Source organism: Petromyzon marinus, chromosome 1 (assembly GCF_048934315.1).
Source record: "Petromyzon marinus isolate PM22_M1 ecotype Great Lakes invasive population chromosome 1, UKy_Petmar_22M1.pri1.0, whole genome shotgun sequence".
NCBI lineage: Eukaryota > Metazoa > Chordata > Hyperoartia > Petromyzontiformes > Petromyzontidae > Petromyzon > Petromyzon marinus.
In genome coordinates this window covers 21274438-21300953 of record NC_133667.1, presented here as the reverse complement: position 1 = coordinate 21300953, position 26516 = coordinate 21274438, and the positions used below count along the sequence as shown (strand labels likewise).

Sequence of the window (26516 nt, the reverse complement as noted above, 5' to 3'; positions counted from 1 at the left end):
TTACATATTTGGCGTGCGTATCGGGCTCAGTGACATCTCCCATCTTCATAGGCCTTCTGGTTTCGGAGTTATGGAGGTTTTGGCACCCCCAGGTCACGATGGTGACTTGGGTCACCGTCAATCGATTCATATATCGTATTTTTCACTGCTCATTTTATTTTATAAAAATAATATATTTCCCAATAATCTAAACGGAATGGCTAACAAACTCAGTCATTAAATTTGCAAATAAGTAACTGCATTCATCATATTGATGCTTTGAGAAACGTTTTTTAGAGTAAATTACACCATGGAAATTATAGGAATGTCAACTGATAGTTGGCGGAATTTATTTGTTACTTTGCTTTCTAAAAATAATAAACTTGTAACGCGTCATGCAGTATGCACTCGCTCTCGAAGAGAGATGATGACTCGGAGGCGCGAGGAGGAACCACAGACGAGTGGGAAAGGTGGCCAGGCGGTGAACTGGTGCCAAATGTCTCCCGAGCTCTGGAGTCCTCTATAATATTTGGGTGTTATTTGTCAATCAGAATCAGAATCAGAAAGGGTTTTATTCGCCATGTAAGTTCACACCAACACGGTATTTACTTTGGCAGGATGGTGCATACATTCAACATATAGGAATCTAAAATCTTAAATAAGTTTTAAACAAGTCTTACTATTTTTTGATTTAAAGCTTTCGTGACTGCAGTAATTCATATTCTTAGTTTTTTCGGTAAAGTCACGTTGAAGAGAAACAACAAAATAACAAAATATATATAAAACAATAAAAAATTCTCACGACGTTTCGACCATAACTCAAACGGTCATCATCAGGTGTGTCGGTTTGCATAAAATAAATTTGCAAACCGACACACCTGATGATGACCGTTTGAGTTATGGTCGAAACGTCGTGAGAATTTTTTATTGTTTTATATATATTTTGTTATTTTGTTGTTTCTCTTCAACGTGACTTTACCGAAAAAACTAAGAATAAGTCTTACTATAATAAGGGTTAAAAGTCTAACACCAAGGGGCTGAAGTATATAAAATTAAATAAATATCGAATATAAAATAGCTTTAAGATATAATTTAAAAATAAAAAATACAAATAGGGTAACATAGTTAATATCAGCAAGGTGTCGTTATGTAGATCAAATGTTAAAAACAGTGTTAGCCCTTGGCCTTGTTTAACAGGCCAGCAGCAGATGGGAAGAAACTGTTTTTATGGCGTGAGGTTTTGGTCCTGATGGACCGAAGCCTTCTGCCGGAGGGGAGTAGCTGAAACAGAGAGTGTCCAGGGTGGGAGAAATCGGCCATAATCTTCCTCGCTCGCCTCATGGACCTTGTCGTGTGCAGGTCCTCGAGGGTTGGTAGATTGCAGGCAATTACCTTCTCAGCAGTGTGGATGATACGCTGCAGTCTGCTCTTGTCCTTGGCAGTGGCAGCAGCGTACCAGACGGTTATGGAGGAGGTGAGGATGGATTCAATGATCGCTGTATAGAATTGCACCATCATTGTCTTTGGCAGGTTGAATTTCTTCAGCTGCCGTAGAAAGTACATCCTCTGTTGAGCTTTCTTGGTGAGGGAGCTGATGTTCAATTCCCACTTGAGGTCCCGGGAGAGAATAGTGCCCAGGAAGCGGAAGGACTCTACAATTTTGACTGGGGAGTCTAACAGGGTGATGGGGGTGAGTGGTGCTGTATTCTTCCTGAAGTCCACAACCATCTCAACTGTCTTTAGAGCATTTAGCTCTAAGTTGTTCTGGCTACACCAGGTCACCAGATTGTCAGCTTCCCACCTATAGTCAGACTCATCCCCACCAGAGATCAGCCCAATGAGGGTGGTGTTATCCGCAAACTTCAATAGTTTGACGGACAGATGATTGGAGGTGCAGCAATGAATGAATGTTTACACGTCGGTGGAAACCGGAGCACCCAGAGAAATCCCACGCATGTGAAGGGACAACACTCTCCAATACAGATGGAACAGATGGTGTCCACATTTGCTATACTGCCTTCTCCTGGAACGCCAGGGCATGACACTTCAACGCCCACGGAGTTTGACAACATTTGTGCGAACCACCAAGGTAAGTTTATAGCTTGTGCTTTTATAAGCATTGTGGATTGTAAAGTTGTAATACATTGAAGATGGGGCAGGCTTATGTTGAGTTAAATGCAGTTAAGTAATGTTAAATTAGCCTTTATTCACGCTAGAAAAGTACAGCAGAGCACATAAACTAAATAATAAAACCGTGAAAAACAATTGCCAAGTTGTGGAAAAATTATATCGCGGCTATAGCCATGGAATCAAATGTGATATATCGTACCGCGAAAAAAACGATATCACGTCAACCAGAGTGCTTTCCCGCAGCCTACGAGTGGCAGGGCCATTGTGTCTCAGCGCCGCGTTTCCTGCGGATATTTGATCTCGTCTCGTGAGGCCCCGTTTGTTGCCGCTCTGACAGCAGTGCGTAATGACACAACAACAGTTTAAATGAGTACTCACCATGCGCCTGTTTAAATATAACTGGTTTATTACGTTGGTTAATGTCGCTAAACTACTCTCCTTTCTCTGCCCCTTTTGTTAACATTAAGAATGATCAAGCGATAGAAAGTTTTTGACAGCCATGTTTCGCTATCAACCCTTATCGTGGTAAATTGAAACTGTTTTGTGTTTGCGCATGTGGAGTGTATTTTTGGAAAATAATCAGAATGTATTTAGTTCACAGATACCCTTTATTATAAACTATGACTTATGGTAACATTTTACAAAAGTATGCGGAACTGTACACATCAATAATTGTGTACTTTTTTAATTACAAACAGAAAAACTAAAATTGTCTGAGTAAAATTGCGTTTCAGTTTTGTCGCTTTATTAAAATACAATTAATGCAAAAACTTGATTAAAATGCCTTCCAACTTAAATTCATGGTAAAATGTGCACAAAAGATATATTATTTTCCCACTTACCTCTGTTGAAAAGTTTGCATGCAAAAAACTCCATGAACCAAACTGCTATGTCACCTTGTTTGGTTCACCTATATGAATACCAACATTTCTTATTATCTCGATATGTTTACGTGCTTTTCAGTCTTACGACGCGACTGTATGCTTAACACAATAGATACTACATATGGTCTACTTTGTGCTCTCTTATAAAAGGCTTTTCCAGAATCATTTAGATCAATTGTTGAGTCTTTTAAAATTCGTTTCTGAATACGTAACATGTTACACCCGTATGTGACTGCTATCGCACTGCATGCACAACACTGAAAGAGGTTATCGCAGTTTAAGGATGCCTCCTAAACACTGACGCAGGCGCCACGCAATGCTCGGACGACACCTCCTCAACAAAGGCCTCGGGATCACGTTGGCTTCTCATCATCTGTGCTGGGACTGACAGCGGCAGGCCTTGAGGGGACGTAGCTGTTGTGGAATCGCACAGTCTCGCCCTGCACACGCAGCAGCTCTCCCAGCTCCTCGCGCAGGCGCTCGATGTGCACGGCGCGCCGATTGTCAATGTGCCTCTTCCTCAGCGGGTTCATCTCCTGGAAGGCCAGGTGGGACAGTTTCCTGCCGAGGGACAGACGTTCCAGCAGCAGGTGCGGATAAAACAAGGGCAGCGCAGGCACAGTCACATACCAGCAGACAGACAAGCTATTGAACAACTCTTAATCTTTATACCAGGTAAGGCCCACCGAGCTATAGAAGCGACCTCGCCACAAATGATAGATTAATGAAGTGGCTTATCGTGTGGACATTTATAGCAGCGACATGCTCTTAAACACAAGTTTCTGAATGTGAAGGGAAAAACTGGAGGACCGGGAGAAAAAATTCACGCGACCACGGGGAGAACATGCAAACTCCAAATATACTGGCGTCAGGGTCGGGATAGAATCCATAAACTCCTGTATACCGGGCGAGGTAGTTAACATGTCGCCAATGTGGCACTCCATCTGAACAGGGCTTCACCGACACAATGAGATGAGGCTCAGAACGTGGGCATTCCTGCAATTCTTGATGATCTCATTCTCTCTTTAGTCCTTTTGCAGAACAAGCTTGTGACACCATTGCTTAAGATACCACGTTTATTTTTTACAGGGACAAGTGTGATGGAGATAAGAATTTAGGGTGCTTAAACATTTGCTGAAGCTTCAATAAGGTTATTTAGTTGGAAAAAATGTAGCCAAGCAAGCAACTCGCTCTATTATATTCCAATTGTGACATTAATGATATACTAAGACTTGAATTTTTGCATGTCAACACAAAACTGTAATAAAGTCATACGTACTTAAAGTCGTATATGTTTCGTGGGAAGTAGCAGAGGTATTTGAATGCAGATGTGTAGTCTTGAAGTTGGAGCACTTCCTCCTCTTTAAACTTGAGAATTGCGAGGGCATAGCGAAAGATGACCTGTGGAGTTTCAAATTCAATAACAATTACATTCCTTTGCACCTGCTTTTTGAGGAAGATCCTTTTCATGAAGTTTAGCCAATCCTATTTTAAAATGCATTCTTTAGGACCGTTACAAAAACTAAACCTTCAAAATATTTCAAGTGAATGAGATGCATTTTTTGTTGTCAGGAACACCAACATAAACCATTGCATGCACAAATACATTAAATTAATCGATATATATTTTTTATAAATCTATACTATAGATCAGCTCAAGCCTCCCATAAGTCACGTGACTTCTCGTTAGCCACTCTCACTGAATCCCTCCCCTCACTGTCCCCTGAGAAAATGAAAAACGAAACTCTTTTTTACTTTACCAGGTAAGGCCCACTGAAATATATAGTTATTTTTCAGAAGCGACCTGGCCACAAATGATAGCTTAACAAAGTGGCTTATCATGTAGAAATGTATAGCAGTGAAATACTCTAAACGCACGTTTACAAATGTGGAGGGAAAACCAGAGGAGCCGGAGAAAAACCCATGTGATCATGGGGAGAGAGACATGCAAACTCCATATATAGAGGAGTCAGGGTTAGGATCGAACCCACGACCTCCTACATACCAGGCGAGGGAGTTAACATCTCGCCACTGCGGCACCCCAGACGCTATTCCATGCAGTTCACTTCAGCTTACTCCATCTTTCTATCATGAATCCCTCCAATATAATGAGATTATTATTCACAACATATTGGCTCAGTCATTCCCTCTTTCTTCCATTCAGTCGCATGTTCCTGTTCCGTTTCCATCCTATTCCTCTGATTTCTCATTCTCTCTCTGCTCTCTTCTTCCCATTCCTTTTTATTTTCCCAAGCATATCCTTGCCTCTACTCCCCTACATGTCGTGTGCCAGTGGTAAAAAAAAAGTTTTGTTTAAGCCTATACTGTATTGTAAGAACATTATTTGATTTGAATTTGGTTATGCATTTAGTAAGATATTTTAAGTCTAAAACACACACAATGGGAACACAAGGACTATCTCAGCTCTACCCGTTGCTTCATACAATATAACAGATGGACATTGTGCAGAGCTATGCAAGTGTGGTTAGTGATGAAGTAGAAAATGGAATGATGGTGTTGTGGGTGTAATGTGTCTATTAAGTTTGGTACAATGCACTGTTAAGATACCTTTTAGTCTTAATACCTTGAAAAAATAACACACGTATTGAAAAAGAAATACGATAATATGAATTGCAAATAAATGCTCTGCATCTGTGGGAAAACAAAGAAAATGTAACCATTGACAACAAACTGCTGTTTACAAAAAAAAAATTGAGTTTTGGTGTCCTAATACTCATTCATCTGTCACAACACCCATCTGTAATGAGCATCGCACTGACCATGTACAGTGTTGCAAATTATTTATCCATAACCATTTAAAAGGTGAACGTCGAGACGTTGACATTGCGTGCATGTATGCATGTTGAACTTCTTTCGCACCGTGCCTAGCCAACAGCGCTAATCAGGTGTGGGGGAAAGACATGCCAAATGCTGGTGGGCGGTCCTCCATTGCAGGGACCTCAAGAGGGTATTTGATCTACCTCTTCCACGCCGATCATTTGTGCTTGACGAGGTTGGAAGCACCTCCACTTTACCCGACCACATACGACCTGTACTATTAACTGTGGTGTACCCATTTATACTGCTTGATGGACAGAGCTGGGAGGGTTTATTTAAAAAAAAAAACCTGCCCACATCCTTTCAGCTACCGTGCCGGGAGATGGAGTGGTAACCGCAACCCCTGGATTGCAAGTCCAGCATGCCAACTATTACAGCACAGCAGCTCCCTGATAACCATTTATCCACATTTAATCGCAGACGAGTCAAACTGTCGTTTCTATCCTTGCCCTTGCCTGAATTGCCACCACTGACACGGGGCAAAATGTGCCTCTGTCTCCTTGACCGTGATTCATACTTCAGAACGCCCAGCAATGCACGCAAGACCGGTTAGACGCGTCTCTTCAATCAGTGAATGGAAATCCATGTAAAGGACCCCTTTTGTGTGAGCAGAAAACACGAACGTGATAAAGTGTCCATGTACAGGGTGATCCAGATGTCTTGTGACCCCCGCCCCCCCCCCCCCCCCATGAATTAAGTCCTGATTTTTTTTCTCCCTTTGCATATTAATTTCTGTTTTACATAAACCTTCCTTCAAAAAAAACCTTACGTTTTCGAGAATTAAATGGGGTTCACAAGAGATCTGGACCACCCAGCACACCGGTGCATCAAGCCGACGGGGCGTGCGTGCGAGCGAGCGTCACACCTTGCTCCCTTCGAAGAGCACGGCGTCCCACACGCGGAACAGCACGTCGCTCTGCAGGCTGTCCACAAACAGCACCAGGAACCAGTTGATGGAGGCGAGCGTGAGGTCAACGCCCAGCGATTCCAGGTGCTCGTGCATGCGAGGCAGTTTCTCGGCCACCAGCTCGCGTAGCACGCGCTGGTCAGCCTGCGCGGGACCGGGCAGAACGACACCAACTTGAGTATTTCCCCTCGAGGTCGTCAACTTGCCAAAAGGACATACAGCAGACAAGCGCTCGTACGTTGTCATAATTCGTCTATAACCAATAACTACGATAATAATTTACAGCCCTTTATCAATAAACTGAATGATGAAAGCTCCTCCACGCAAAGATTGCTGATCATACCATAGTGGCGAGATGTTAACTACCTCGCCTGGTATGCAGTAGGTCGTGGGTTCGATCCGGACCCCGATGCCTGTATATATAGAAACGTGTTTAGATTATTTGGCTGCTATAAATTTCCACGTGATAAGCCACTTCCTTGAGCTACCATTTGTGGCCAGGTCGCTTCTGAAAAAGAGCTATACAGCTCAGTGGGCTTTACCTGGTAAAATAAAAAAAATAGTTAATACTTCACCAAATTGGTGAGTGTGGGATGGTAAAATTAAGGGTGGGATCAAGGACCCATTCAGATATCATTCTCCACTAATCTTATACATGGCCAGCAATAGCTTTAAAAAGGATTAATAATGGATTCACAATGCAATGTGCTAACCATTGTGGCTCCACTCCAAACATTAATCGAAGTTATTGATATCACTGGCGGTTAGAACACTTGCCAGTTAGGCCAGGTTGCAGAGATTTATTTATAATATTGCCACAATTGTTCGTTCTATATAAGGGCATTATGCTATCAACCTGGAAACTCAAGTCCAACTCCTGGCCACGGCCAGCATCAGTGGTGAGTGATATATTGCCGTGCTGGTTCTGTCTCTTCACCAGTCCACACTGACCGGCATTGGTAAGTATGGTCAAACAATCCTTATGATGGACACAGCGTGGGGGAGGCTTCATCCAGCTGTGGACTGTCCAAGGGCTGTACATGCAATATTTGAGTGGTAATAATATTACATTTAAAAAAAATCACAAAATGTTGGCATACCTAAATTGATTCTATATAAGCTAAATAAATAAAATAGATTTGCGGTCAAACAACCATGTTGGAAGATTGCATACAACAAAGCACGTGATTTTGGCTTTTACAAGCAACAAATAACTTTTAAAATTGTGTATGTCCACGAGGACCAGAGGGCTACTCATTGCAATTTTTTTTTCACGTGCAAGTTCGCTATTGTTCATTTTTTTAAACACTCCCTGTTCTTACAGTTGAAAATTTGTTTCACACATTGACCAGAAAAGTCTCTCTCATTCTAGATGCCTTTGTCGTACAGTCTATCTACCATGAGGAGATAACAACATTTATTTATTTACTTACATATCTGTCTTGGTCAGTCCGACCACAAGATTTTCAAGTATTGTTAAAAGTGTTTGACAGCGCCAAGAACAGTATAACACGCAGGAATCCTTCAACGCAATCTGACAGTTGCGTTGGACACAGAGCTATGTTATGTACAAGTGTGTGCTTCCTACTTCAGCTACCTGCGCTGATTGGCTCGGTGAGGTATGGTCAAACAATCCCCACGACATGCACGGCTTGGGAGACCCTCATCCAGCAGTGGATTGACACATTCTACATGTAGAAGGATGGTAAGCTACCATTCCTGGATGTTCTGTTTGAGAAGAGGCCTGACGGATCGTTGGGACACTGACCACAGGAAAGCCACCCACACAGAGTCCTGCCTAAAACCTGATTCCCACCACCATCCGGCACAGAACAATTCCCTCATTAAAACACTACACCATAGGGCCCACTGCATCTCCGACCAATACCACCTAGCCAGTGAACTGGAACACGTACACCAAGCCCTCAAGATGAATGGATACTCGGACCGCATTATTCGCAAAGCTGTTTCTCCAACCATGGAGAAACAACCCCCTGAGAATCCAATCACAACCATAACTTTACCATACATAGCAGGTGTTACCAAAAAGATTTCCAAAAGCTTAAACAAACACAACATCCTGGTCCGATTCAATGGAGTAAACAAAATCCGTGATATAATCCCATCTGTGAAGGATGTAATTCCTGACATGCAATACCCTGGAGTCTACAAACTGAGTTGGACCTGTGGTAGGTGTTACATTGGGGAAACGAAACGACATGTCTCGGACCGTGTTCGCGAACACAAGGCAGATCTGAAACATGGCAGAACCAATACCTCTGCCGTAGCTGACCATTGCTATAACGCTGTGGGCTCGCGTGATATTGTTTTTCCGAGACCCAGGTACTCTGCAAACCTTCGGGCTACAATCAAAGGTTTGTTCATGAAGCCATCCAGATATATAAACAGACAAAACTTCAACCGAGAAGATGGATACAAATTGAACAATCATTGGAAGGATCTTATCTACCAGGTAATGTGTTGTTTCCATCATTACCTGCCGGTTTACTGCTAGCCCTGCCCATTTCCCCCCCCCCCCCCAGCCTCACGTCCTCTTCCCCAAGCACTCACGTGGCCCTCCCCCTACCCCACACCCCCCCTCTCTCTCCCCCCTTGCATCCTCCCCCCTCTCTTACCAATATATAACTTCTTGCCACGGCAGCTATCCCGTCGACTTCAGCATTTTCTTGCTGTGGTTGTCCCACCTGGTGAAGATCGCTTGTGTTGCGATCGAAACGTCGTGATTTATTTCATTTTATTTTATTTCTACCTACGTGACTTTACCGAAAGAACCAAAGAGTATTCTACATGTAGCATACCCCAGCCCTCCTCAGAGCCTCCCTGGCGATTCGATAAGTTGTTGTAATTCATGGTAGCAATACAAATGGAATTATCATTTGTTTAACCAAGTGGTGAATGTAGTGGATACCAGTGACTGCAGGCATAATGTTAACCCATGACATTTGTTTAAATTCGATGCATTCATCGTGATATTAACAACCGATATTTATTGTTAAACCCTCAATAAATATACACTACAGCTTTATGAAAATGTCCACCTCGAACCTGAGGAATGCCTTTATGTTGTAGAAAACATATGAATTTCTCTTCAAAGGAAAAGACAAAATGGCAAGTGAGATGTTAGATTTTAGATGCATCCAGGAAAGCCTCACCGAGTCACATGGCTCGTTTTCCGGACGTTTCTGCCAAGTTTTTGCAGAAGGGGGCACTGATTAAGATATAAAAAAAACTAGTTTAAACTACTTGTTTTATTTGACCAGGTGAGGCCCACGAAGCTATGTAGTTCTTTTTCAGAAGCGACCTGGCCACGAATGATAGCTCAACGAAGTGGCTTATCACGTGTACATTTATCGCAGCCAAATACTCCAAACGCACATTGTGGAGAGAAAAACCAGAGGGCCCGGAGAAAAAGCCCATGGGACCACGGGGGGAGAGACACGAAAACTCCATACATCGAGGGGTCAGGGTCAGGATCGAACCCACGACCTCTTGCGTACCAGGCGAGGGAGTTAACATCTTGCCACCGCGGAGAGATTAACCAATTGACGTCCCGGGATCTATAACATCCACTGTGAAGCAGACTATTAATGAGGGCGGCCACTAGATTCGAACTGTGAACCTCTGCAAGAAGCAGCAAATGGACGGTGCGACTGCTGGGATACTTCACGACCCTAAAGAAGGTTATTGAACTCAAGCTTTCTTAGTTACAAAAACAAAAATCACAAACGTAGGTTGTCTCGCACATGCAAGACTAAAACAGCAATCCAGAATAACCTCTCTTTATCCTCTGTCCGCTTATCTGAAAATCTTGTTATTCTTGAGGCCGGGGTGTAAAAATGTACTTATTTTATCTATATTCCCACAGCGATTTGCTCAGACTGATAGATAAGAGACTTTGTAATGGCTGCGTAGCAAGTGAGGCATGACTCCTTGCATCTTAAAATTAGTTTAAGGGTCAATAATAGTAAAGTGCAGCCCACAAACAAAGAGAGATTCGTGTGTTGCAACATTTGTTTTAACCAGGTAAGACCACTTGCATAATAAAGCCTTATTCCACTGCCCCTGTTTTAAATCACCTGATGCAGTCAACACTACTAAATAAAAACAAACCGAAGATAGGTGTGTCCACGCAAAGACAGGGCCCTTGAGTTTTCCCTCTCACATGCAATGTATAACTGTTGGTAGCCCTGCACATTGTGGCATCTGGCATGGGGCATAGCGACCTCGGGACTTTACCGTTCAGGCAATTTGGCTCGCTGAAATGTATTATTATTCTTTGAGTCTTTCGGTAAAGTCACGTAGATAAGTTCAAAGAAAATAACAAAACATAACAAAAAACTACGACGTTTCGATCGCAACACAAGCGTTCGTCATCAGGAAGAGTTATATGTATTTTAATCGTATCATGGTTACAAACTCTTCTAATTCACAAATGTTGTTGTTACTACATCTGAGAATAGGTTTTCCTCTTTAGTTTACCGAAGCAGCATTTTGATTTTATTTATGATGCCCTATATTTATGTTTTATTAACTTTAAGGTTAGTCGCCTGTGGTGTGCGTTAAGACGCTCATTGTTAAAATTAAAGGCATGCCTACCATAACTATGTTTCGAAAAATAATTATGCAAATTTAGATCATCCATTCACCAACCTATTTTTTTTGGGTGAACAATCTCAAAATTATCCCTAATATTTCTAGGAGTATGGTTATACTGTTCAACCGTGTGAAAATACTACAGGGTTTCCCTGCATTTTACCCCGAAGCTAATGTCAAAACAGGAACACTTAATTGATGTTGGAAAATGGTATCACAAGCATCTCAAAATATAAGATTCCAAGGTCATGTATAGCAATTTAGGATTTTACCTTTTCGTTTTGTCCACCTTGTAATTTACTCCAAATATGAAGATGAACTTAAAACATGTTTTAATAAAGAACTACAAATACCACAGACAGGAACATTTTGTTTGGGTTTAGAAACAAAATTATAATGACCAACAATCATTCATCCACCTGCAATCAGCTTTATATAAAATAGTATGTAATGTAATGCCCTTCGTTAATCCACTGCTGGATCAAGGCTTCTCCATGCCATGTCAGTCGCGGGAGTTGTGTAACCAGACTTGAGCACACAAGGTCACTGTGGGTTGGGGACCAGTTCAGATATCACTCGCCACTGACATTAGCCATGTTTTGTAATCCAACTCAGGTAGCCGGGTTCATAGCGCAATGCAATCATCACTGCACCATAGCTTCAACCCCAGCTGTGTGTACATATTTATGTATATAGTGTAGCGGTTAGTGCATTGCACTGGTCACCCAGGTTCGATTCCCACTCATGGCCAATACCAGTGACGATTACCTGAACCAGTTATGGGCCTCCCCTAGGTCTACTCAGCCTAAAATTAGTACCTGGTGAAGTGTGTAAATATCGTCGCTGGGGAGGCAAAGACAGCTGGGCGTGGTGCTGACCACCCACTCCCTCATGTGCTCGCTAATGGCACTTCCCCCAACAGCCTGTTAAGGCTATTCGGGGGATCTGTGTATTTGTTTATATATGTACACATATGTTATACAAACTAAGCAATCCTGCACGTGTTCCTTAGCACACTAGTGTTACTGGGCTAGGAAACCCAGCTAATCAGAGATTTATAAAGGGTGTGTGTGTGTGCGCGCGCGTGTTGGGATACCTGTGAAGCAATCAGTTTCTTGCTGTAGTAGTCGGCGGGCATAATAAACTCAATAAGTGCTACCAGACACCAGAACGCCTCCTCTTCCTCCAGGCACAGCAGCAGGATGGCAGTCAATCTGGAGAGAACACAAATCCCAGTTGGCAACGTCACCAATAAGGCCGCATTCCATCAAGTGTTGCATGAGCTGAGGATTTTCAATGTCACGAGGCAAGGAATGGAGCAGCTTTATATTTTTCCGTACAAACAGGTGAACAACAATAAATATAATCAAACACTATCAGATGGAGGGTTGTTGCCCCCATATTAATCTCCACTCCATAAAAGAATACAAGTTTTGAATGTGAAAAATACATAATTTAATCTTCTGAATGCATCGTGAGATTCTTAAATTGTATTTCTTTAACAGAAGCATCCCCTTTGGTATGTTTATAATTGTTTAAGTATTTTTTGTAGTAGAAGTCAATGATATCACACCCGAGATGAAAATACTCAAACCGTAGATATAGGTATGAACCCTGCTTGTTGTACCGACTCTGTCATTGCAGGCACAACGAGAACCGCAAATGGCAGCCAGCATCCTTTAGTTCCTCCCAGCACACGTTCAGGGTGACGTGAATAAGCCAATCAATTGGCCAAATGAGCAAGAAGGCAACGCACATCTCTTTTGAGAGGACCTGGACCAGAGTTTGTATTTGGGGGACCATGGTAATGCGTGGAGTACAAACCAGCTGATCGGCAATATCGGACGAGCTACCAAGACGACCGGGGGGCAAATTGACCGAAATATTTCACTCCGAAGAGGAGTGAAATATTTTTTTCTCCTGACTGTGAAGGAACGATCTATGACACTAAAACTTGGTATATGTGTGGCATAGTTTTTCTGAAGTATTCATGTGAGATTAAACGTTTGTTTCTCTTCCTTACAGGGAGTTGCACATTTCTGCATTTGCAGATAAATCAAATATTATAATCCATTCAGAAATGCATTCAGTTCCTGGCGATGATACCCCTCGCATGACAATGTGAAGAATTGATGCCGCATGTTTATAGAGAGATTTTTAAGTGATCAAGAGGGCATTACTGCAGTCAAATGTTGGTTTCCCGAAGCCAACAATGACTTCTGTTCCAACGGCATCTGAAAACTTATCCACCTCTAGAAAAAATGTGTGCCGTTTGGTCTGGAAAGTACAAAGAACAGGACTCGCATCTGCGTCGAGTTTTCAATGATGTATGACAATTCCTTGATGACCAAAACAACAATTAATCTGGCACAGTTCATATAAAGGTCTGCGCGTTGGTACTATGAAGGCAGGACAGTGGGGAAAAACATTGCTGTGCCCCGCACAGTGATGATGCATAACCTGAAACTCGAAGTGGAACCTGTATTTACAGGCCATACTTGTGTAGTGAGTCCAACTAAGTCCCAGACGTTGTTCTTTAGAGGCAACACCTTTATTTATAACATCAACACGTAACACAAAGGGGTAACTGCCCCTTCACCAGATACAGTCTAGGGTGGTGGCCACCCAGCTAACTACCCAAAACGGAGGAGTTACAGCTACGAAGGGTCTGACCCTCACTGGGGTCCCGACCACGTGTCGATGCCTGTAGAGCTTCCAGCTTGTAGGACGTAGAGCTTCAACTTGTAGAATTCAGCGACCCCGGTCCCTCTCAGGGACCCACCTTTTATCCCCCTGGGTCGGGGCTGCTCCGCCCTTGGCCCCGCCCGCCTTCTCGAGCGTTCCAGCTCTCTCTCGATCCCCCTCGACCAGAGTGCCATGGCCCGGGGCAACCCTGCCCCTGGGCTGACACTCTCCCACTCCCCCTCGTGGGAGCCCGCACTACGCGCTATGCGTGGTGCCTGCGCTATCCCAGCACTCACCAAGCCCCGCTAGGACTGGTACTACACCCGCCCACGGGGTGCACGCGATGACGGTGCATCATGCGCCACGGTCCTCTCGGGCCGGCACCATATACAGTGACATCCCCGATGTCACAACACACGTACCTGCTTGTGGACTTTACCCAAGCGAGTACACAATAGGTACCAACCCATGCTTTCCCACCTGATGACGGACGCTTGTGTTGCGCCCGAAACGTCGTGATTTAATCGAGTCATTTTCATTGCATTATTTCCATTATTTTTATTTCTCATCTACGTTTACTTTACCGAAAGAACCAGAGAGTACCAACCCATTCATTCGGAGTCTCGACAGCTAGTTCACGTGATCGAGAAGGGCCCGCGCGCCGTAACCCTCACCTGTTGAGCCCTTGGCAGTAGCCGATGTGCGGATTGCGCCACGCGAACGCGAGCAGCACGTTGCGGAGCTCCACGACCTTAGGACTCAACGCCTCGAAGTGGCAATTGTTGGGCAGAGTGCGCGCCAGGTCGAGCTCGATGTGCCGAGCGTCGGGATTGGTGCGCTCGTTCTGCGCCTGGCTCACGAGCGCGTGGTAGTAGCCGGGCGGCTGATGGCGCCGCTCCTCGCTCACTCGCCGGCCCGCGCACCAGGCCCACACGCGGGGTCGCAGTGTGTGCGGCACGCCGCCGCGCACCAGCTGCTTTAGCTCCGGCGATACGCAAAGGTCGTGGCCCGACAGGAAGGTCTCCCATCTGCTTCACGCAATGCACAAATGCAGTTTCTGGAAGTGCTAACGATGACGATAGTAATAATAAATGGTATTGTACGCATGTATAACTTATTTCGCATCCTACGTAGCCAACCGTGATAATGTAATCGGAGGTGCGGGGGGAATGACAACATAAAGGAGCAGCACTGCAATTGCCTACCTCACTCCCACGTGAGAAAGCTCTGGATAGCCTCTACTCTGCCACGCAGACCAGGTGTCTTGGAAAAGGTGGGAGTGCCCACACTTTACCCCACCACACGTGACTTGTCGATTGACTAACTGTGGCATACCCATTTATACTACCAGGTGGACAGAGGCAGAGGGAACAATAAACGAATGTTCATCCGCTATAATCAAAATGAGACCTAAGTAAAGTTTAAGTTGGTTGTTGCCAAGAAGATTGCAGTACAGCCACTGATTCTTGACTATTTTCACTGGCTGCACTTCTGAGGGGAAATTTGACCATTTTTTCTAGTAGTTTAAAGCATCAACTAGACTACGTTTCAATAATAATAAAATTATATTTATTTGGTTCCTGGGAAGAACTGAGGCCATAAATTGGCTGTACTTGAGAACCTAGTTTCTTGATGACAGGTGGTTGTTTGCATTAAAAAAATGGACCTCAATAAAATATGATGAAAGTGTTTGGGGTTGGAGCTACTTGATAATCTCTATAGTTTTCAGTGAGGCGAAGAGTTTCATATAAAATGCAATTATCGCTCATTGATATAATAAGCAAACTATGCAATGGGAAATTTGTGGCAGCCAGAGGAAACAATATTGGTACAAATCTTGATTTGAAGCTTTCGTGACTGCAGGAATCCATACTCTTTGGTTCTTTCGGTAAACTCACGTAGGTAGAAAAATAATAGATCACGACGTTTCGATCGCAACACAAGCAATCGTCATCAGGTGGGACAACCACAGCAATAACAAACTGCTGAAGTAGGCGAGAGATCTGCCGTGGCACGAGGTTATATAGTAGGCCTCGGTAGTGGGGGGGGGGTCGTGGCACGAGGTTATATAGTAGGCCTCGGCAGTGGGGGGAGAGGAGGTGGGGGGAGAGAGGGGGCGTGGCACGAGGTTATATAGTAGGCCTCGGCAGTGGGGGGGAGAGGAGGTGGGGGGAGAGAGGGGGCGTGGCACGAGGTTATATAGTAGGCCTCGGCAGTGGGGGGGGGAGAAGAGAGGGGGCGTGGCACGAGGTTATATAGTAGGCCTCGGCAGTAGGGGGGGGAGAGAAGGGGGGGGGGGACAGAGGGGGCGTGGCACGAGGTTATATAGTAGGCCTCGGCAGTAGGGGGGGGGAGAAGAGGTGGGGGGGAGAGAGGGGCATGGCACGAGATTATATAGTAGGCCTCGGTAGTGGGGGGGAGAGAGAAGGGTGGGGAAGGAGGTGGGGCAGAAAGTGGACCCCGCAGTAGACCCCGGGTCATTGGAGTAAAGTCCACCAGTGACCCGGGTGCTACTTTCTGCCCTTGCCTCTTCCCCCCCCCTTTAGCTCCCCCCCCCACTGCCGAGGCCTACTCTATAACCTCGTGCCACGCCCCCTCTCTCCCCCCTACTGCCGAGGCCTACTATATAACCTCGTGCCACGCCTCCTCCTCTCCCCCCACCTCCTCTCCCCCCCCACTGCCGAGGCCTACTATATAACCTCGTGCCACGCCCCCTCTCTCCCCCCACCTCCTCTCCCCCCCACTGCCGAGGCCTACTATATAACCTCGTGCCACGGCAGATCTCTCGCCTACTTCAGCAGTGTTTTTCTTGCTGTCGTCCCATCTGATGACGATTGCTTGTGTTACGATCGAAACGTCGTGATCTATAATTTTTCTACCTACGTGACTTTACCGAAATAACCAAAGAGTAATGGTAAAAATGTCAGTGTTAAGGCAACAAATAATTGGAAAATGTTAATTTAAAATAAATTCAGTAACTGTAATATGATACTATCACACTCTGATCTATCCCTAAAAATGAATGTACATCGTGTCATCACTAACACAACATAATAGTAATATTCTGAATAAATTCCCAGGTGGCTGTGCTACTTCAGCCTAATGAGTTTATGAGAATTAGCTCTGTGGTCAGCCCTGACCAAATAAAGCATCTGGCAATAAATTATTGTGAAAATGTTGTAAAGAAATAAACTCACAATCAAAGAACACAAGAGTGGTAGGACTGCATGCTACATATAGTACATTAAAATGCTGCTAATCGTTTTATTTTAATAAGTTACTACACGGTTGGAAATTATTTAAATACCCAAATGATGAGTTAGACAAACAAGCAGAAATGAGGTGCTTTACCATTTTAATGGTGACTAATAACAACATTGTTTAAGTTTCAATCCTCTACAGAGGTGCAGAGGTCGTGAAAAATAGTGAGGTTTTCCCCATTAAGTGTATTTCACCCTAGGGGTGAACGAACAATAAAATCCAAGCATGCAAATATTGTTATGCGGCCCATTTCAAAAGGTCACTTCCTCAATGATCAGACCACATGCAAAACAGCCAATTGAATACAAATATGGTTTGCTACTTTACTCAAACGAAACTATTTTTGCTTTACCAAGTCCCACTGAACTGTACAGCTCTTTTTCAGAAGCGACCTGGCCACAAATGATAGCTAAAATGAAGTGGCTTATCACGTGGAAATGTATAGTAGCCAAATACTCTTAAACGCATGTTGATTCTAAATGTGGAGGGAAAACCCGGAGAACCCGGGATAAAAATCCGTGCGACGATGGGGAGATAACATGCAAACTCCAAATATACAGGCGTTAGGGTTGGGATCGAACCCACAACCTCCTGCATATCTGACGAGGTAGTTAACATTTCACCACCGCGACGCCCTATTAACCAATAGGGGTGCCCTCCCACCTGTCCAGGACGACTCGGTTGGTTGCTGTGCTGCTGACAACTTCAGCAGACATCTCCTGCAGTAGCTGCGCTCGTTCCAGGATGGTCATTGGATCATTGCCTTCCTGTTCCAGCTTAAATCCATATATGTCGACATTCCTGGTTGGAAAACATAAATAAAACGTGTGCTATCACGCCTCTAGCCCACATGTTTTGTTGTTGCAAAATGTCAGTGATGTGGAATATGCTCATGTACTCGTCCTGCTCTCCTTAAGAGGGCAGCTTTCAAGGACAGCTTTCAAGATGGCGCAGTGGGAACAGTGGTAACACTTGTGTCTCACAACAAAGAAGTGGCCTGCATTCGATTCCCGACATGGCCCCCTTTCTGTGTGGAGTTTGTATGTTTCCCCCCTGTTCTACAGGAGTTTCCTCCAGGTCCTGCGGTTTCCTCCCATAGCTAAAGAAACGTACAATGTAACTAGAATCGTTTCAACATTATTTGGGTGACAAATTGCTTGCAATTTTTTCAAATGGGTTTACACATAGCAAAAACACCCCTGCCTCATTACACTGCAGGACCCTCCTGAAAAAGTCTTGAGACTAGGTAAGGCTTTCCTCTAAAAATAAAGGACATCGTTATTATTCGCACCCTGTCGATTAATGTATCTCGCTTCTAGCTGCTACAGGGGTCAAATGTAAGTATGATGAAATTATTTCACACCATATGTAGCCAACCGCACTAATTGGAAATGCGGGATGAGGACACCAAACCATACACAAATGAATCCCTTACATACAAATACACAACTTGAAAAACATTTAAAAGCACGTAATTTAATGTACGTATCATAAGCTTAAGAATTGATATTAAATGAGGAATCAATGTAACATTCCTTCCCCCTTATTTTAAAGATCAGGACAAGGAGATAAATAGACTACAAAACTGATTTTTGCAACAACAAAAAAGGCTTCAGAGATAGGCTGATACACAATGAATATTGGGGGAGGTGAAAATGTGAATTAATCCACTAGCATGTGAACAATCTAATTTAGGGATAGGTTCATGTGTGTAGAAAGAAAGTTTTCATAATTAACTAATAACATAGTGTCTGTAGACAAGTGCCCTATGGGACTCGTATGGAAAAAAAAAACACAAACTAGATTTGGCGCTTTCGTGACTGCAGGAATTACTCTTTGGTTCTTTCGGTAAAGTCACCACATAGAAAGAGAAAAGAAGACATTTATTTATTTATATTTCCTCTCAAAACATGAATTCGGTCGTGAATGCTTTGCACAATTTAAATTACAAAAAATGTTTTTCATATATATACTGGTTCTAAAGTTTGTAATAATTTATTGGCCGCAAATGATACTTGTCCACTCGTGATGAAGTGGCAAATATCAAATTTCCATCCGTATGGAACCTGTCGAGATGTTATATACTCATAGAGTACATAATCGTACATTATAGACTACCATGGGAAATTATGGAGAGTAATTATGAGCATGGGCTATTGTTGGTACCAGTGCTGCCTGCCTTCTGGTTAGTCTCTGGTTTCCTGCACCTCACTTTTAAACCTTCGCACATTTCAAATTGTACAGCGTTGCGAGATGCAACGAGATGCAATTTGCACATATAATGCGGTATAAAATATCACAATACATTACACAATGAATGGGTGAAGCGACTTTATTTGACAACTCAATTTGTCAACCAACTGAGCCTGAAGGTTTAATGTGAATTGTGCATTTGAAAAAAAGATATTTTGTAAAAAGTTAAGCGTAGCTCACTTTTTAATAGACGGAGACATAGGTTCATCTTGGATCTTCAACCTGGCATTCAAGACGTCTGCCTTGAGCATTGCCAAAAACTGTTCATCACCGACGCCACCTGAATTGCTTGGCGACTGCAGCAGATGCAACAGCACCAGCAGCTTGCTCTCCAGTTGCGCATAGAGGCCATTCAGCCCCATGTACTAAACGTGTGAAATATGACAAAGAAAATCACAGAGGTGAATTGGACTGAGGCTGAGAAGTTCTCAGATTGGAAGGTATTCGGGTGTTCAGAAACAAGAACCAGGTTCCTAAAAATCCAATCAGAGAAAAATCTCCCATGCAAATGAATAAACAGGATGAGGTGCCATAAATGTTTTCAAGGTATAGATTTTCATATTATTCAAAACTGCTGGTCAGTGGCTGTGCAATGACAAATGCAAACATGTTTTGGGGTCAAACATTTTACAAATGCTAATATCCAAATCAGCTTTTTCATGCTTCCTTTTATGATTCACTTTTTACTTATTACACCTTGCAACTATTTTACAAAATGCATGTCAGGTTTGGAAACGACCATATTTTTCATTCAAATATATCCAGTCATACATTAAACAATACATTTCATACAAAAAAATATATGATAGCTATTAATGGAAGTCTGACTAACGTCTCACCTTTTCTTGCATCAATATGAATTGGTTCGTGGTTGACATCCGCAGTTTCTCCTGTGCTGCGACTTCTTCCACCAAAAATTTTATTATTGACTTGCAAGTCTCAATCTCTCCCTAAACATAGACGGTTATAAAAAAAAAACGGAAGAAATCATACAATTGTGTAAAAAAAAAATCTCCCGTTTCAATAAAATACATCGTAGAGATATATATGTATTTGTGGCAACCCTTAACAAACTAATTACAAACGCAAAAGATGTTTGGCAATGTGAGAAACAGGAAACGGTGTCATATACTATATTATTAAAAAAAAGTTTTGCTGGCTGGCTTTGAGCCAGGGTGCATTCATCACGCTGACATCACAGCTCCTACCCCTCATCCTGGTTGCGTTTCCCGCGCAAATGCGCAGGCTAGTTCACTACAAAATAAAACCACGTAATGAAAATTCTATTAAAATAAAACTAATTTTAGGGGCTTCATCGGAGTAAAATACAATGATTCGAGGGAAACTATGGCGATAATAACCTTAAGCCTTTCAATATTTCGGCGCGCTTCCCCCGAAGCAGCGTCGACTATGGTGATGGTAGTCGTGGTGGAGGTGGAAGAGGGGGGGGGGCTCGACTCTGAGGCAGTCTTCTGGGATCCCTCCATCTCGGTCAAACGGCTGGACAGGTTGAGGATCACTTCATTCTTGGCCCGCACCATCTCTGTGAAGGCCCCCATCTGTTCGTTGAAGCTCGACACCTTCTTTTGCAGCGATGATACATTCATTTCCAGTTTCTCATTCTGTTGCTGGGATATCTGAAATCCACGTCATCATAAAAAGATGTTAAATTACCATGATATATATTTTTTGCAACCTTGGCCGTGATCAACATATTCTCCGACCTTGATTGATTTAGCAGGTTTGCATTGGCTTGGGGTCTCTAAACAGCAGGCTGTTTCACCTTTCTGAGCAGTACTGTAATCCAACACAATGAGTCAAAGTGTTTTACTCAAAGTGTGTCTGTGCTGATAATTTTTGGTGGTCCTGAGCCAGAGATAGACATTCCACCTCCCTTCTAGATTTGAAGTTTTCGTGACTGCAAGGATCCATACTCTTTGGTTCTTTCGGTAGTAAAAATTTCCTTGCTGTGGTTGTCACACCTGATGTTGATTGCTTGTGTTGCAATCGAAACGTCGTGATTTATTTCTATTTTCCTTTATTTTTTCACCAACGTGACTTTACCGAAAGAACCAAAGAGTATTTCACATCCCCATTGCAGTAATCATTCTCTGGTGAACTGACTCAACCCCTTACCAGGAATTTTAAGTTGGAGGCTTGGAATTGTGAAGAGTGCTCGAACCATAATAGCACCACTCAGCCAAACATGCACTACCAATATATAATATGCATTAATGCAGTTTTTTTTTAGGTTTTACACACTGCTACTGTTTGATTGCTCAGCCTAGAGGCACTGAAGAAGTGCATTACACTAGTCAAAATGCAGTGCAGGAGACATGGCCACACTCAGGAGCCATGAGGCTCCTCCTCATATCAGCAGTGACATGGTAGACATGGCATATTTGACTGTAAATGCAGAAATCACCTTCATAAGTGTTCTACCCATGGGCATGTTGATGGCTGAAGATCCCTCCATCCCATCTGAACACCATTCCACCCCCTCTGCACAGCTCATAACATAGCTTACATATTGAGGATCGTAGAGCCATAACAAGAAAGGGGAATTGAGGTGGTTCCCTCTTGCCTTCCTTGGTATATTTTAGATAACACCATCACTGGATGCAGTTTCACGTCATGCCCAGAACAAATGCATAAGGAATCACAACTACAGCAGTGAATGAAGGCATACCAGTGTGAGTGTATAGATCCTGCTGTTTAGATCAACTATGTACCCTTTTCAGCTTTGTGGACCCCTTACAACCCCTGTATGATTTTCAGACCTGCTATTATCGTAATAAATATATGCTTTATATCCATCTGTGACTAAATCACCTGGAATGTGCCCAAATGCTCGAGATATTTAAGCTGAACAATCGGGCCTGCATGGTGCTTGGATCGCCGACGACATACATAAATAGGTTGCCACAGGGCTGTAAGGGCTAGATAGTCGGCAGCAGATGGTAGTGCAGCAAAATCTATTGTTGTACACTACGTCTATGCTCCCGTGTCTATGCGCCGCAACATCACCAACCCACACCGACCAGCGTGATGTATGGTCAAATAACTCCCACGATCCACACAGCATGTTGATTACCTAAACTCTACCATGTACCATAGGCAAAAACCCCTTATATACATGACATCGTGACATATATTTATATATAAAGGTTTAACCTTCATTGTGCTGATGTGAAAATCAGCTTGAAAAGAAAATCACACGGGGGTTCACTGCTGAATGTAAAAACAAGTGTTTTTTGCAGGATATCTCTATGGTGGGCATGCGGAGGAGAGAAGCCATACATGCTGACAAAAGTAAAAACAGTGCCTCAAAGATAGTGGCATGGGCGTATATACTGTACATGCATGCACACACACCTTCATTGTTAATAAAAGCAAGCAGACTTATTTCACCAGGACAAACTGGTGGAAGCGATTAAAAGCAATTTACCGAACTAGGTATTGATGGCAGCCAAGCAATATATCATGCTTAAGCTGTTAAATAATCACACATGCAGGAATGAAACAGATTCCAGCCACAAAGACCTGAAAGAAATTTTCACAAACATAGAAAGCCTTCATCCAACAGTGGATAGGGATTGCCTGTTGATTTCAAAAGCAGATCATAAACCAATTTAAAGGATAAAGCAAGCATAATGGTAGAGGCTGGAGATGACCCTTTATTTTCAGACTGCAAACCAGCAGCAGCTTGCCTGAAGCCGATTGCTGAGATCTGTAATCTGCCGTTCACGATGCCGGAGTATCTCCAGCCTCTCAATCTCGGTCGAGGCCACCTGGAAGGCGAGGGATGCCCGCTTCTCCTGCTGGGCTTGTTGGAGAGTGTGATGAAGGAGCCGCACTAGCTCCTGTGCAGCACAATCCAATGTTAAGATGCTGCCTGACAAGAGTAGCTCAACATTGGGATGAATTCACTTCTGCTCGGCGGATGGTCTGTCGTGCCAAAAACTCAAGCTCGGTTAGTCCGAGCCATTGAAGTGGCCGTTATATTTTTCAATCAACAATGGTGCATGTATGCATATTGAACTTCTTTTCCACTGTGCAGAGCCAACCATGTGAATCAGAGGTACATATATTGTCCACTGAGCAATCCCACAATACTACTTATAAAAGTAGGCCGAATTTTGAGCTTAAGTAAAAGTTAACCCTCTATAGAAATTAACCCTCTATGTTTTTTAATTGCATTTGCTCAGCACAGCCCTGAAGGCCTTTAATGTAAACTGGCCACCAACTAGGCAACTAGATTATTTTGAAATGACTAAAATTGTACGAGCAATTTCGTTGCAAAGTTTGTGAACTTGATGAGAAGCTATGAATACTTTATTTCATTCACTGTGAAGTTATTTTCAGTGTCATATGGACAGTGGAATAGACACGGACGTGGGGAGGAAGGGACCGTGGGACTGCCAGTCACAGCAGTTATTAGTTAGTCTATGTGTGGGTGTGAGTCAATGTCTGTGTGTGGGTAAGTCGATGTGTGTGTGTCTTTTTCGCCCGGGCAACGCCGGGTACTTCCCACTAGTCAGACTATAAAACACTGCCAGAGCGACAATAACCCAAGTGAGTATCTCACCTGCTGAGCTTTGAGTTCCTGTTCTTGGAACACCACTCGCATCTGCAGATCTGAGATAGTGCTGTGTGTATCTGAATCTTTTCCGAGGCGGAGTTTGGTAAAGGCTGGCCTCAGCCCTTCTGGAACAGACACCTGTATATCTTGTGGGCGATGTGTAGCCAAAGGCACTGGAGACACCACCTTTTTGATTGTTGTCCAACGGGAAGGGTTCTTGTTTCCCACTGCTGGGCCACAGATAGAAGGAAGGGACATTAAATTGATAACAAGTGAAACGTGTGGATAACTTGTCTCAGAATGGCATGTTTATTTATTTATCTAAGACCTGAGAACAAGTAGAAATAGGTTTTTACCCTTTTAGCTGGCACAAAAACTGACGCCTTTATACAAGGGATCATGTTTGCAAACCACAACACAAGCAGTCAAAAATGCAAGCAAAAAGAGACAACTCTGATGATATGCACTGTCCTTGAATTTGATTGGTCCACACCCGAGATGGCTTTTTTAGAGCCTAGTCTCCACTGGTGTTGGACCAGATGACGCCAAAAGGCGTATCATTATCAGAGTTGTCTCCTTTTGTTCGCATTTTTGACTGCTTGTGTTGTGGTTATTGCAAACACGATCCCTTGTATAAAGCTGTCACTTTTTGTGCCAGCTAAAAGGCTAAAAACCTATTACTATATCTTGTTACTGGCAAAAGAGGTCTCACCTGAGAACAATTTTGCATCCTCTGACACTTGTTTTCAGCTCCTCATGAAAGCCACATTTGTGATAAATAGCAGTCATCAAAATGTGACAACAAGATTCAATTCCCATCAAGAATTTTATAATGAAAATGTCTCCGTGGGTGTGGAGAGCAGGCTAAGTCCATAGTGTTCTTGGTTCTTTCGGTAAAGTTACGTAGAAGGAAAACAATAAAATAATAAAAATATCCAAAATAAAATTCTCACGACGTTTTGATTGCAACACAAGCAATCATCATCAGGTGTGAAAACCACAGCAAGAAAATTTGAAAAAAGTGGCGGTTATTTTAAAAATGTTCTTGCTGTGGTTTTCACACCTCATGATGATTACTTGTGTTGCAGTCAAAACGTCGTGAGAATTTTATTGTTTTATATTTTTATTATTTTATTATGTACGGTGATGCAAATGTACATCACAATGAAGTGATTTGTTTTGAGATCGTGCAGGTATAATGCGATTAAAAAAAAATAACCATGCACCACCTTACAGAGCCAATCAAATAAAATTGACACGTGAGCAAATATGTCAATTCATTTGGTTATTAATAAAACCGAAACGTTGAAAAGCAAGCAAAATTTTTACAATGTTCACAACTATTTTTTTAGATTTTAACAAATTGGCATTATACGTAAATGATCGACCACAATGGAAAGTACGATAATTACAAATCATAATATTGGTCGTGAAAGCCTATGCATAAAAACGAGGTTGCTTTATAGTTAATATTTGTGTTTACATGATTACATCTCGTAACACGTTTACAGAAAGGTTCCACACAGCCGACAATAATAATGCACTTCAAAAAAATGCCTCAGTGAGTGTGGAGACTTTTTTTGACAACAGTCCTGTAGCGGAGTGTTTGGCACGCGGGAGGTACTGGAGAAAGCTCCCTCTAAGCTCTACACAAATAGATCCAAAAATCCGTTTCCCTACAACAATTTCCTGGCCACCCCTCACAGCCCAAACCAAGCTATTGCCAAACACTGTATCTTGAGATGCATATATATGCAAGGTAAAACCCCCCCAAATTGTTAGCGAATACTTAAATGCAATGACGCAGTTTCACGAGGCTCTACAGTCAGTACTCGTACTCCTTGGTTCTTTCGGTAAATTCACGTAGTTAGAAATAAATTAAAATAAAACAAACCACGACGTTTCGATTGCAACACAAGCAAATCATCAGGTGGGAAAACCACAGCAAATAATTATTTTTTCTACATTCTCTAAAATGCATGATTATAGTAATCAGCACTTCAGTTTCCTTGTCTCACGACTTCTCACACCCTTATTTTTACTTTGGCAATGTGTGCCTGCTTTAAATAAAATAGAAATGAAACACGAACCATATGCATTTTAGAAGGCCAGCAGCAACACGTTAAATGTTTCCTCATTGTGTACTACAAACACATTTTATAGAGTTACATATAAGCATAAATAAGATCATTATAATTTATGCAAACCACAGTAGAGAAATAAAAAAATATATATACATGCGAGCCTTTTGCCAATAGTATGTATGTATGTTGAACTTCTTTCACAACTTACATAGGCAACCGTGCTAATCGCGGAGGTGCGGGAGATAGGACAAGAAACTTAACACAAAAAACTGTTCTTAAAAAAAAGTTTTCAATCTAGA

At 42.9% G+C, this 26516-nt stretch overlaps 1 protein-coding gene across 4 annotated transcripts in view; it reads right to left on the bottom strand.

The window, feature by feature from the left end:
* Window positions 1-2165: 2165 nt before the first annotated feature.
* LOC116954056 (TBC1 domain family member 2B-like) overlaps window positions 2166-26516 on the bottom strand; it is a 30368-nt gene continuing 6017 nt past the window's right edge. For 2 of the 4 annotated variants that reach the window (XM_076065512.1, XM_076065521.1), the window contains exons 6-16: window positions 24140-24363; window positions 23262-23414; window positions 20913-21188; window positions 20391-20501; window positions 19732-19916; window positions 17962-18099; window positions 14712-15065; window positions 12449-12566; window positions 6697-6882; window positions 4273-4394; window positions 2166-3554 (exon numbers count right to left, since the gene is read on the bottom strand). In XM_076065512.1, coding sequence (XP_075921627.1) covers window positions 3347-3554; window positions 4273-4394; window positions 6697-6882; window positions 12449-12566; window positions 14712-15065; window positions 17962-18099; window positions 19732-19916; window positions 20391-20501; window positions 20913-21188; window positions 23262-23414; window positions 24140-24363 — 2075 coding nt within the window. In that variant the 3' untranslated portion in view covers window positions 2166-3346. The remainder of the gene's footprint in view (window positions 3555-4272; window positions 4395-6696; window positions 6883-12448; window positions 12567-14711; window positions 15066-17961; window positions 18100-19731; window positions 19917-20390; window positions 20502-20912; window positions 21189-23261; window positions 23415-24139; window positions 24364-26516) is intronic. The other 2 variants (XM_076065514.1, XM_076065519.1) reach the window with 2 other exon arrangements.